The sequence below is a fragment of the Lampetra fluviatilis genome, chromosome 16 (genome assembly GCF_964198595.1).
Source record: "Lampetra fluviatilis chromosome 16, kcLamFluv1.1, whole genome shotgun sequence".
NCBI lineage: Eukaryota > Metazoa > Chordata > Hyperoartia > Petromyzontiformes > Petromyzontidae > Lampetra > Lampetra fluviatilis.
The window spans coordinates 9897187-9909906 of record NC_136290.1 but is presented as its reverse complement, the minus strand read 5'-3'; the positions used below and the strand labels follow the sequence as shown (position 1 = coordinate 9909906).

The 12720-nt window shown below is 46.4% G+C and overlaps 2 protein-coding genes across 6 annotated transcripts in view; one reads left to right on the top strand and one right to left on the bottom strand.

Annotated features, from left to right (window-relative positions):
- SCYL2 (SCY1 like pseudokinase 2) overlaps positions 1-783 on the bottom strand; it is a 31032-nt gene extending 30249 nt beyond the window's left edge. For 4 of the 5 annotated variants that reach the window (XM_078863676.1, XM_078863678.1, XM_078863679.1 and 1 more), the window contains exon 1: positions 656-783. The gene's annotated coding sequence lies outside the window, so the exon portion shown is untranslated. The remainder of the gene's footprint in view (positions 1-655) is intronic. The other variant, XM_078863677.1, reaches the window with a different exon arrangement.
- An 899-nt stretch (positions 784-1682) lies between these two features.
- On the top strand, positions 1683-8597 carry SLC35C1 (solute carrier family 35 member C1). The gene is made up of 3 exons (XM_078863453.1): positions 1683-2305; positions 6101-6287; positions 7601-8597. Exons 1-3 carry the CDS (start codon positions 1901-1903, stop codon positions 8143-8145), a joined length of 1137 nt encoding a protein of 378 aa, XP_078719579.1. The 5' UTR covers positions 1683-1900; the 3' UTR covers positions 8146-8597.
- The last annotated feature ends 4123 nt before the right edge of the window (positions 8598-12720 follow it).

The window sequence follows — 12720 nt, the reverse complement described above, 5'->3', positions numbered from 1 at the left end:
TTCATTTAAAACACAATATTCCGTATAGATGTGTTTTTATCACTTAGAATTGCAAGTTAGAGACCTTCATTAAGAACTCACGAGTGGGTGGTTTGACCAGCACCGAGCGGCCTTGAGTCTCCCCACAATGCTAACGTTTGCCCATCGCAACAGATTCAGTAATCATTTAAGGCCGAGGCAACCTAAGGGAGACTCAAGCCAAGTTCAGATACCGTGGCCGGCAATCGACCACAGGTTCGTAGCGCAGAGCACTGCGACCATCAAAGGCATGTTACAATTACGAAGTGATCATCATCATGAGTCATGATCAGTCCACTGCTGGACTAAGTCTTCTCTAAGCTATCCCCATCCCTCGCGATCCTAGGAAGCAACAATCCGCCTAGCACCTGCACACGAGCCGATGGTGATGATGATGATAACGACTTCATTCAATCGCAATCAAAATTACACACTTGTAATGAAAGCTCGCCCCTGCTCCCGAGTGCAGCCCCCAAAAGGCCTAGGAACTTCTACCGAGCAGGAGCGAGGGAACCCGGCGGACAAACTAGCCGAGGACGGCGTGTCATCCAGGGTGGCGTCGAAGCGCAAAACACCGCGTACGCGAGACGCTGAAAGGAAGGCCACAGTTTGCATTCGTCTTGGCAGAGACTCGTACCTGGCGTCGGGTTGTAAACGACAATCGTTCCGATCTCCCCCGTAGAGCGCCCAATATTCATTTAAATCATCACGGCCCCACGTTTACGTAGCTTCTTCCGGGGAAAGATGTACGTGATGACGTCACGCTGGCGACGTAATGACGTTACAAGACGGGTTGTCGTAGGGCCGGATTTGTACGTAATTACGTCACAGCCTAAACGCCTTGCGCGATGACGTATAACCTACTTCATGCCGTGCACGATGACGTCTTCAAATGGCAGGTGATTACGTCACTCACCTGCTGAGTGCCACGCGATGACATCGCCAACGCTTCCGGACGTCATCGCGTCGCATTTGACGGCTGTGAGGACGTGAGGTGTTACGTGATTACGTCATTGCCGGCCATCAATTTTTTTCAGTTTAATTTCTACGTAATGACGGCTTCGTCACCAAAGGCATTCCGGTTTCGCAGAATTTATGAAAAAAAAAACTAGGCCGTTCGCAATAGCGCGCGCTTGTAAAAAAATATATATAAAAACGTCACGCACGCAACTGTTACCTTTTAGGGGCCGTCCATAAATGACGTCACGCACATAGTGGGGGTCAAATATTTGTGACGATGTGTGACGGGTGGGCGGGGTTTGAGAAATGTGACGTCACATCAAATTGCGCAACTTTAAATATAGACACGTTCTACTTAATTGAATAGACTTTTTAATAAATGTTTTCTCCTACAACATCAGAGTGCAGCGCAACATTAAATACGCACTACAATGACAATAGTCTAAAGCGATTTAAAGCATGTTTTATTTTATTTGGGGGGGGGGGGGCAGAGCTTTGTGACGTCATATTTGAGAGGGGTGGGGGGTCTGACTATTTGTGACGCCGTGTGACGAGAGGAGGGAGGGGGAGGGTCAAAAATCGTCCAAAATCGCGTGACGTCATTCATGGACGTTCCCTTAAACGTTTTGCATCGCGCCTCTGTATTCCGACGTCACCGCCTTGTGCGCGACATGACGTCATCGCCGCCGCGAATCAGCCCCCGCTGCTCGAATCGGGCGCTGGCTGCCCGCGAGTCAGCTGATCCCGCGCGTGTCAAGCAGCAGCAGCAGCGCGAGGCTGCTCTGCTCTAGCAGCAAGCCTCGCACGAGATTAACGCCACCGCGGCTGCAACAACAATCACAACAATCGTTGTCGCTCCTTCTTTCCTCGTCAACATTAACCGAACCACCAAAGCTCGTACGATGCTCGCCGCCGCGCCAGAATGCTCCCCTCGCGTCCGCGGGAACGCGCGGTCCCGTTAGAGCGACGCGCTCGCCCCACCGCCACCACCACCACCACCGACGACTCCGACTCTCCGCACCGCCTGGCCATGCTGCAGCCGGGGTCCGACGACGGCCGCGGCCCCACGGGTCTCGCCCAGCGCTCGGTCCGCATCGCGTTGGTGGTGGCTCTCTACTGGCTCGTGTCCGTCAGCATGGTGTTCCTCAACAAGCACCTCCTGGGCGGCGCGGGAGCCTCGGAGGGTCTCGACGCGCCGCTCTTCGTCACCTTCTACCAGTGCGCGGTGACCGTGGCGCTGTGCTGGGCCATGCGCTCGCTCGCGGGTCTCTTCCCGGGCCGCGTGCGCTTCCCCGAGCTTGGCTGCGACACGCAGATCCTGCTGCAGGTGCGGCAGCCGCTGGGAGGATGGTTAAGCCCACCACCACCATCCCACCAACCCACCACCACCACCAACCCACCACCACCACCAACCCACCACCAACCCACCACCACCACCAACCCACCACCACCACCAACCCACCACCACCTCATCACCACCACCACCTCATCACCACCACCACCTCATCACCACCACCACCCCATCACCACCACCCCACCACCACCCCATCACCACCACCACATCCCACTAACACCCCATCCACCCCCACCACCACCCCACCACTACCACCCCACCACCACCCCATCCCACTAACACCCCATCCACCACCACCCCACCACCGTTGTGTAATGGTTTCGATGTTTTGGGTCTCACCAGCGGAGTGAAGCGATATCTGTACGTGCCGGATACGTGTGGAGAACGCGTTGCTCTGCAACGTGTGGTGAACATCTGTTGGAATTATGTAATTGGCAAAACTGTGCACAGATACTGGCAATGAGTGGGTGGGTGGCGAGGGCGAATAGTTGGTCAGGGCTGATGGGCGACGTTCGGATATGCAGCGTTGTTAGCGAACTCTGTGTACATCAAGCGAGTTACATCATTGTTACTACTGTACTTGCACATCATGACAGAGTTGATGCTCTACAACTGCTGCCCCCCCCGGGGCAAAGGCGACGACGACGCTGAAAGTCCAGGGGTGTGGAACCTTTTTTCTGCCAAGGGCCATTTGGATATTTGTAACATCATTCGCGGGCCATGCAAAATTATCAACTTAAAAATTAGCCCGTGATATTTGGTCAAATATTTAATTAACTCACCCCTAATGCGATGGCTGGAACTGCTTCTCTGGTGAGGTGTGTGATGTTAGCTGATATTGATGATTTTGTTGCTCGCAACTACTTTTCCAGGTTTGCTCCTAGATTTATTGAAGTTCGAGTCCCGCCCGCGTTTGCCTTGGCAGGGCCAGAGACCAAATTATTTCATGGGCCTCATACGGCCCATCGGGTCTCATACGTTCCCCACCCCTGGCTTAAAGAGTCGCAGAACCAGAGGTCGCAACCGGGTACCCGATACCCGTACCCTACCCGATACCCGGCTACCCGTACCTGGCCGGGTACGGGTAGCCGTTTGCGACCCTGGTGCGGCCGGGTACGGGTAGGCCGTGAGTCACTGGTGAGTAACCGTTTGTCACTCATTTCGGGTACGGGTAGGGAAAGGGTATCCGTACCCGACTGTACCCGACTGGGTACGGGTACCCATTTGCGACCCTGGTACGGGCGGGTACGGGTACGGTTAAGGAATCAAAACCCGTTTGCGACCTCTGCACAAAACCCACAACAACCTCCTCGTCACGGCGCCCCGCTTAGCGATGTTTACCTTGTACGGGTCAGGCTGCACACACACGAGGTTAGGGTGGGGAGAGTTCAGGATGCCGGCAGTGGTTGAGAGGCGCTTTGCGTGGTTGGTTGGCACGCATGTGACCGGTACCCCGGAGGTGTTGGAGGTAGTTGGAGGGTGTTGTGTTAGGAGGTGCTGGAGGGTAGTTGAAGGGTGTTGAATTCGGAGGTGATGGGGGTAGTTGAAGGGTGTTGTATTTGGAGGTGTTGGAGGTAGTTGGAAGGGTGTTGTATTTGGAGGTGTTGTAGACTTGAGACAATAACCAAATCGCCCGGAATGCGCAAAATCTAATCGCATGTCGCCAGCTAAAAGGTTTGGGTCTGTGTCGTGATCACCATTCATAAAGAGCGTAGCTTTATCCAAGGCTGCGTGACGGGCAGCAGAGTCGTAGTGCAGCAACATGAACTGTTGTACAATAATTCTATGCCCCTTCACGTCCATGCTCCCTCACCTTCACAAATGTAAATGTCCGCGTGGTGAAGTATGGTCAGTTTTAACCTACTGGACCCGCAAGGGTGTAGGGGAGGCGTTGTTCTGGCACTGGGAAGCATAAGGATGTGTTGCTTTTCTTGTGTAACTGCCTTTTCAAGTAGTGTCACAGCAGATATCCAGGGGAAGAGTGAAACTTCCACCACTGGCTCACATGATTACTACCACATTGATCATTTAAGCAGTTTTTTGTTCGATTTAAAGCTTTCGTGACTGCAGGGATTCATATTATGATGATGATTGCTTGTGTTGCAATCGAAACGTCGTGAGAATGTTATAGTTATTTGTATTATTTTATTATTTCCCTTCTACGTGACTTTAACGAAAGAACCAAGAACAGTTAAGCTTTAACAAGTTAGTTGACCTGTAGATCCGAAACGAGTGAGACCTGTTGCAGCTCCCAGTGATAAAGAGCAATCACCCCCTGCTTTTAGCCATGACCGGGACTCAAACTTGGGCCCGCCTTGTTTTTATAGCGTGGTGCGCTAACCACTGTACCGCCATACATATCATAGACTCCTTAAATTGTCATTAAAACTTGTACACATCGATGGTGCCCTATGATTTCCATTGCAGGTTACTTTTGGGTGTAGATCACACTTCACTTATCCCATTCCAATATAGTATGTCATCTTGTGATCATTTGAAAAGGTTAGCTAAAATAATATGTAGTGATCCACTCATTGCTCATGACCCTACACTCCCTTACCGAATACATTGCTAACATTTAAAACGTAGACCTTTTTTTAAAATGACATTTCAAAATAGGACAAGTTTTTCTCAATCACTCAGTTTGTTACCACCCAGTTGTATAAATGAGTATACCACAGTTGATGGGAAGGTCATGTGTGGAATATGAGGCCAAAATATTCTCTCTAGAGCTCCCTCTTTTAGGGGCCCTTCTGACGGTAGTGGTGTGAGCAAGGAATTGCAGGGCTGCACCTTTATGATGGAAAGGACACAGTGGCTTGACCATTGCTTTTGTAAGGTAATACGTGTCGAACAAGTTTATCATTTATCCATACAAGGGAGAGCCGACAGGCTATTGTGAACAGCAGGTACTGAATATCCTATTGTAATATTTAACCAAAGGATTTATTCTGAGCGTCTGGTGAACCAACAGTTGGATGCCCATTGGTGCAAGACTGTAACGCTTCTGAATTCTTTACGAATGTGTTCTTACTGTCCTGACTTTTTGGAAAACAACACCACTGTTTTTCGTTGAGGCTGTTTGAGTTACTGCTCTGTTTCCAATACAGTTGGACCCTGGCATATGTATACTACAGCCTCGCAGCTCATTTAACTTAGACCTCAATGTTCATTGTTTAAGGAAATGTTATGCTGGGAATGATGTGCCCAAAAAGATATAGTGCTGAAAATGCCATTATTTCATACTTTCCTTTATGACTTTGGGGATTGTGTGGAGATAATGATTCATATTTCATGCTCTGTGGAATAAAGCACTTAAAGTTAACACTTTACATGTCTAGACATTGTGTAAAACGTTTTGAAAAAACACAATTTAAATGTGGTATATATGTAGAGGCAGATCAATTCATTAGGTACTGTTTGAACAAGAAGCAACTCAGAAAATGACTAAAATATAAGTACTGTAACTGTTATATTACGAAAAAAAGTGATGCCATAAAAAAGTCTGTCTTATGGGTGAAAGTTACTCATTTACTCTGAGGGTATACAGTGATGTAGGTTAGGAAGAAGTCCTCCTTTGGGGACACGTTGCATAACTAGACATGGAGAGGTGCATGTTTGTCAACGCACTGAGACAGAACGAGGAACACATGAATACAATAACATAATGCAAGTTAAAAGACACGATCTTGGTTGACGATGGAGCCTCAGTTTGTGTCTCTGTTATAAGAAAGTGCGCACTGACACATTTCTAATTTCGTTGAGCAGGTGCTGCCACTGTCGCTGGTCTTCACTGGCATGATTACCTTCAACAACCTCTGCCTCAAGTTCGTGGGCATCTCCTTCTACAACGTGGGCCGCTCCCTCACCACTGTCTTCAACGTGCTCATGTCCTACATGATCCTGGGCCAAGGCACATCCCTCCCAGCGCTCCTGTGCTGCGGAATGATCATCGGTACTCGCTGCGAATAGTCACGCACCGCTTCTGCCAGGCATCAACATTTTCGGGGTCTCGTACATGTACGTGTACGGGTCTTTTTATTGCGACTCCACTGCTTGATGAGGGTCGCCTGACGCCGTGCAGATCGTAAAGCTTTTTTTGACCATAATTCACAACGCTGGTCAGTGGGGGGATATGAAGGAAGGAGGGTTTGGGGGTATATATTCTTAGGTTTTTTCGGTAAAGTCACGTAGGTAAAAAATGTAAATTAATAAAATAAAAATCACGACGTTTCAGAGGCAACACAAGCTTCCGTCTTCAGGTGAAACAGTCACAGCATTATAGCTGTATCAAGTGAGAGAAATTCCAAGAAAACCCTATTTGTATATATTCTGGTTGAGGGTGGGAGGATCCAAGGTAGGCCTTGTGACTGTTCCACCTGAAGACGGAAGCTTGTGTTGCCTCCGAAACGTCGTGATTTTTATTTTATTTTTATTTTATTTTTATTAATTTTAATTTTTTTTTACCTACGTGACTTTACCGAAAAAACCTAAGAATATGAATCCTTGCAGTCACGAAAGCTTCAAATCTAGATTTTGGGATATAGCCATACAGTTTAAGTAATAGATGTCACTGCACTGTCTTATGCTCGCCACCACGTCGCTCTGCAGCCTATAGCAACGTGCTGTGCATTGTGGTCACACATCCAGGCTCAAACAGGCTTAGCTTCCAGATCTAACTAGAGTGGGCACATTCCCGGATATTTGGTCAAAAGCACCGTAGATCTTAGCTACACGGTACAGTTACAACAACAATAATATGCAGGACAAACCAGTTTAAAATCCAACCCTCTTGGAACTGATAAGCTGTATACATTCATCTAACTATTTTTCTCACGTTCAAGGGCAACCCCATGGCTCGGCTGCATTTAGACACGACTTAAATTGAAAATATTTTGTATTTGTAGTTTCAACTTTCTCGCCCTATATTTGTAGTATGGTGGTGAAGCAGTGGCACAGTGGTTAGCAAACTAGGCTATGAACCCGGCAACCTGAGTTCGATTCCTGGCCATTACTGACAATCAATGGCGATTGATGTGTTAACCGTTCCTGGGCCACCAGCCTGGTGAAATATGGTCAAACAACCCTCACGACCAACACGTCATGGGGGAGAGGCCTTCATCTGACAAAAAAGCTGTGAATTATAATTAATATGTAGCATTGCTTAATCAATATGGTTAGAATTAATGACACTTATTGTTCATACATTTACTCGGTGTCATGTGACTGGGTGGTATTGATTGTGGTTTCCCATTTCCACGAGCGCAGGTGGATTCTGGCTCGGCGTGGACCAGGAGGATATGAGCGGCACGCTCTCCGTGGCCGGCGTGGTGTTCGGCGTCGTGGCCAGCCTCTGCGTCTCCCTCAACGCGATCTACACCAAGAAGGTGCTGCCCTTGGTTGGCGGGAGCCTGTGGCGTCTCGCCTACTACAACAACATTAACGCGTGCCTCCTCTTCATGCCGATCATCCTGCTCGTCGGCGAGGTGCCCAAGCTGTTGGCGTTCGAGCACGTCTTCTCGCCGCACTTCTGGATGATCATGACGGTGGGCGGCGTGCTGGGCTTCGGCATCGGCTATGTGACGGGGCTGCAGATCCAGGCGACGAGCCCGCTCACGCACAACGTGTCCGGCACGGCGAAAGCGTGCGTTCAGACCGTCGTCGCCGTGTCCTACTTTGGCGAGTTCAAGACCGTGCTCTGGTGGGCCAGCAACGTGCTGGTCCTCACCGGATCTTTTTTCTACACATGGGTGAAAGGACACGAGATGAAAAAGGCGCAGCAGGACTTCATGAAGGACCTCCAGAAGGCTTGAACTAAAGTGTTGTCATTGCGGTAATGAACGCTATACATTCGTTCAGCTGTAACGGTGCAATGTTTTCTGGCTTTTGTTAGCGTTGCATAACGAAAATGAAAGGTTTTGCAAGTGACCATGAAGAATTTTTGTATGTTATTTGTAGAAAAAAATATTAATAATCAAATGTTTAAAATCTTGTAGTAAGTGTGAAAAATGTATTTGCGTTTGATCTGATTTGTTTTATATCTTAATTTAATGGTAAAACCATTCGTAATTATAAATTAGAATTCATGATATGTTACAGAATGATTGTTTCCCATCGTAATCTGTGAAGAAGAGCCAACTTATGTTATTATAACTCATTTACTTTTAGGTAAGAAAACACAGCAGGTGTGTTTGTTTGTCCTTGTTACTATAATGTAATTTATTTTATTTTATGCAATTAAAAACAGTTATTGAGTTGTATCTTTTCATATTTCCAACGTGCTATTTTATGAGTGACTGTTTTGGCACAGTCTGTGTATTCAGACCTCTGCCGTTTTGACCATTGCTGATATTACCACTCCCCAATTCGTTGTCAGAAAATATCGCTGAGATTTACATCTGCTGAAAACATTTCCTAGCCACGTTTGACTGCTGCTAACAGCCACAATTCATGTTGCCCTGTATTAAGTGGTATCCACGTCCTGCTCTTTGTACATCACTTTGAGATGCAGCCATATTTTATATTGCGATATAAATCCAAAATCGTATATTGCAAAACGCAGCAGTCAACAGTGCTTTACACCTCTGTAAATTACCCAACTGTCCCATTATGCACTGGTTGTGAACCCAATACACGTCCCAAGCATCACGATGACCTCAAGATGACACGGGGGACATCCCAATGCTTGAGTGGCCTCAGATATATACTTGGAAGCTGGCATGTCTTGCCCTATCGCACACTTGAGTGTCAGTATTGTTAAAGTGCAATGTAAGAATATTTGACCTTGTGTATAATTAAACGCGTATCTAAGGTTCTGCTGTATTAAGAATATATTAACAATGCCCACTGAATGGCTTTGGATATAATGAGGTGATTATACTATAGTGGTTTCTGGAACTATTTAAATTTGTACTGTGATAACCTCTCTCACCCAGATTCACCAAATGAGAACGCACCCGTTAAATTTTATTACGTAACACGCTGTGTAGATAGGATGAGTTTGGAAATCTAAAAAATATATGAATAACGTTACAGGACTACAATATTAAATTTTACTTGATAACATCTATGTTTTGCGAAGCTTATGGGCAACCTTAAACTGCATCCGCACAAACCATGGCAGCAGATGCGGATACCTGATGCACAAATGGAAAATTAAAACAGCTCCTGTGTACAACTGTCACCCAGTACAGACCGCAGAAGATCTGACGACTCAATGCCCAATTGACAAATATGAAGGCGACACCTTCACAGCGATACAATCTCCCCCCCCCCCCCCCCGACGCAATTATCTTGACTCCACCAGCTCAATGTAATATAATAAGTTGTTGCTTGACATCAACATCAGCCACGCGAACAATGTTTAGTAAAAGAGGAAGACTTCATGGATATCCAATTTTTATTTGGATGGAATGTGCAGCTGAGCCTTCTCGTGCCCCTTGTGGTGATGCATGACCTGCTTGCACTGGCAATACCTTTGGACTGTCACCATGACTGCTATCACGGTTTCCTTTACAGTCTCATGGCGGCTAAACATCAACACCTTAAAGTGGGTTGTCTGTGACCTGAGAACACCGAATTGCTCTTTACAAGAGCTGGTAAATGTTTATTATTTTTTTATACAACTCAAAAGTACCACGGGTGCATTTACAATGCACACAACTTTCCAAAGACGTATTCTTGGGTTTTTTCGGTAAAGTCACGTAGGTAACTTTACCGAAAAAACCCAAGAATATGAATCCTTGCAGTCACGAAAGCTTCAAATCTAAAATTTCCAAAGATGTCTTTAAAGTTGTGAGCATTAGAACACAAAATATACTACTATATGTGCGTTTCAAGGTTTTTAACGTTAGTAAATGGAATGCATTTTAAATGTGAATGTTGAGCATAATTATGACGATGGCACACATTTAAAATATTATATTGCATCCGTAGGTCTGTAAGATTTTGTTATCCAAAACCCGATGAACCACAACTGCGATCTCGGGCACTGAATTCCTGAAGTATGTGAGTGTATATGTGCATTTTATCTCCATATCAGTTTTTTTGTGAATAAGAAGTCAGTTCATCGTGATGGTGGCCACTGAATGCATCCATTGGCATTTAAACGGAGTTTTTGGGTAGGATCGCATAAGTATAAATGCCATAAAACCCACCACCACCTGACACAGCCAATTAGTAAGGGTTTTTACATAAACAGAACATGCCAATTCGTTACCAGTTCAGCACACCGGGGTTTTGGAGAGCAAACCCACAACAATTACCATTTAAATTGAGGTGCACGAAAAATTAATCCTATTGTCTGCGTTTTTCCACAAATTATCTTGCAGAAGAGGAGCTATTATCACAGATATCCGGATGAGAAGACTAATCTGCCAAAAGTACACCTTCAAGTGAATGCACATGTGCTTCACCGCATTTAATATAAAAAAAACTACAACCTTTTTAATGTTACCAGTTAAGGCCGCCTGAGCTATTTCGCGCTTTTAGAGAAGTGACCTGGCCACAAATGATAGCTCAACGAAGTAGCTTATCACGTGTAAATTTACCGCAACCAAATATTCTAAACGCTTGTTTCTAAGTGTGGAGGGAAAAACTGGAGGACGTGGAGAAAGATCTACACGACCACAGGGAAAACATGCAAACTCGATGTATACAGGCGTCAGGGTCGGGGATTGAACCCACGACCTCCTGCAAGCCAGGCGAAGTAGTTAACATCTCGCCACCGTGGCGCCCCAATATCGTGCAAGCGTCATGCAGTGACACATACTCTCTAAATATAGCTGACATGTGTGTACACACGTAGTTATGCAGGAAATACAATGGGGTACCTGAGTCTGTTTAGATGATGATGGCCTAACCCAGGGTTTGGGAATCTGCGGCTGGGGTAGCCGTATGCGGCCTTTTTAAGGAATGCGTTTTGATGTTATTTATTAAGCACCTCCTCATATTCTCTTGAAATAGAGTGGTTTTTTTTCATCGAATTCAAACAAAATGTCTCCGCTTATATTTCGGTTGCCTAACCTGTATTGCCAGAGAGCGAGATAGAGAGCAAATGTGTGGAACATAGCTGCAAGTCCTCACCGAAGGTCAGCGCAAGGAAGCAATGCAAATGTAGAACATAATATGGCAGGCTACGAGTTAGACCCTCCATCGACAACTGCCACGAGATGTGTTTTTCAACAACAGTGTAAAAGAACAAAGACGTAGGGAAGAGGAGCCGCGATATGTAGCCCAGGTGTGAACCGTGCAAGGCAAATCAAATATTGGGATCCCCATACTCTTAGGTTTATTCGGTAAAGTCACGTAGGGAAAAAAAATAATAATAAAAATAAATAATAAAAACAATAGAAAATAATAATAGATTTATTATTTTATTTCTATTATTTTTTCTATTTGTATTTTTTACCGACGTGACTTTACCGAAAAAACCTAAGAGTATGAATTTTTGCAGTCACGAAAGCTTCAAATCTAGAATTGGGATCACCCTCTCCCCACCTGACGGATTGCAGCGCCCCTTGAGCTGATGATGTCGTAACGCCACCGACGGCGACACAGGTGGGAACAACCTGCCAGGATTGTGCCCCCCCCCCCCAACCTTTGCGAGTCGATCGATCAAGAACTCTTCGAGCTCCGACAGCGGATTTTCTGGGCGAGCGCGTTCACGTGGACTCATCGAGAGCGCGCGCGGGGACGTGATCATCGCTCCCCCTGCCAAGGAGCGCATCGGGCGTGCGTAAAGGTCGCGGGGGTCAGAGTGGGCTAGGGGACTGTTCGCGTCGGGCCCTTTGGGGTAACTATGTTACCCTATTTGTATTTTTGTATTTTTATATTGTATATTACAGTTTTTTTTAATTTTGATAAAAAAATTTTTTTACATACTTTAGCCCCTTTAGTATTAGTTAGACTTTGTACCTTTAGTATAGTTAAGACTTGTACACCACTTATTTAAGATTCCTATATGTTGAATGTATGCACCTTCCTGCCAAAGTAAATTCCTTGTCTGTGCGAACTTTCATGGCGAATTAAACCCTTTCTGATTCTGATTTGCTCGAGACGATGTTGCCGTCAAAACGATCGCTGGCAGTGGCGCTTTTGCCGAAACGTGGGGCCCACGCGTCGCGCGGACATTCCAAGCTCAAGAACACGCGCATCCTCGGATTCCCGACCACTTCGAGGGCCGAGGACCTTGCGCGGTCATTCTCATGGAGGCAGCGTGGCAGGAGACGGCAATGCGCATCAGAGATTATTTCAGCGCGATTTTGCATTTCGTGAATTGCGATGCAAATCACGGTCCGTTTTTTTGAAGTTGCGCTCTTCCGAAGCGCTCGCTCGTCACCGTGGCGTGCGCGATGACCACCAGAACCACCACGTGGCTTTTCTTTCGT

What these genes read in the sequence shown, in the direction of transcription:
- SLC35C1 (XM_078863453.1), top strand. Translation starts at nt 1,901, where the DNA reads ATGCTCCCCTCGCGTCCGCGGGAACGCGCGGTCCCGTTAGAGCGACGC. An exon ending in ACACGCAGATCCTGCTGCAG is followed by an intron (nt 2,306 to 6,100) that starts GTGCGGCAGCCG and finishes TTCGTTGAGCAG; the next exon opens with GTGCTGCCACTGTCGCTGGT. An exon ending in GTGCTGCGGAATGATCATCG is followed by an intron (nt 6,288 to 7,600) that starts GTACTCGCTGCG and finishes CCACGAGCGCAG; the next exon opens with GTGGATTCTGGCTCGGCGTG.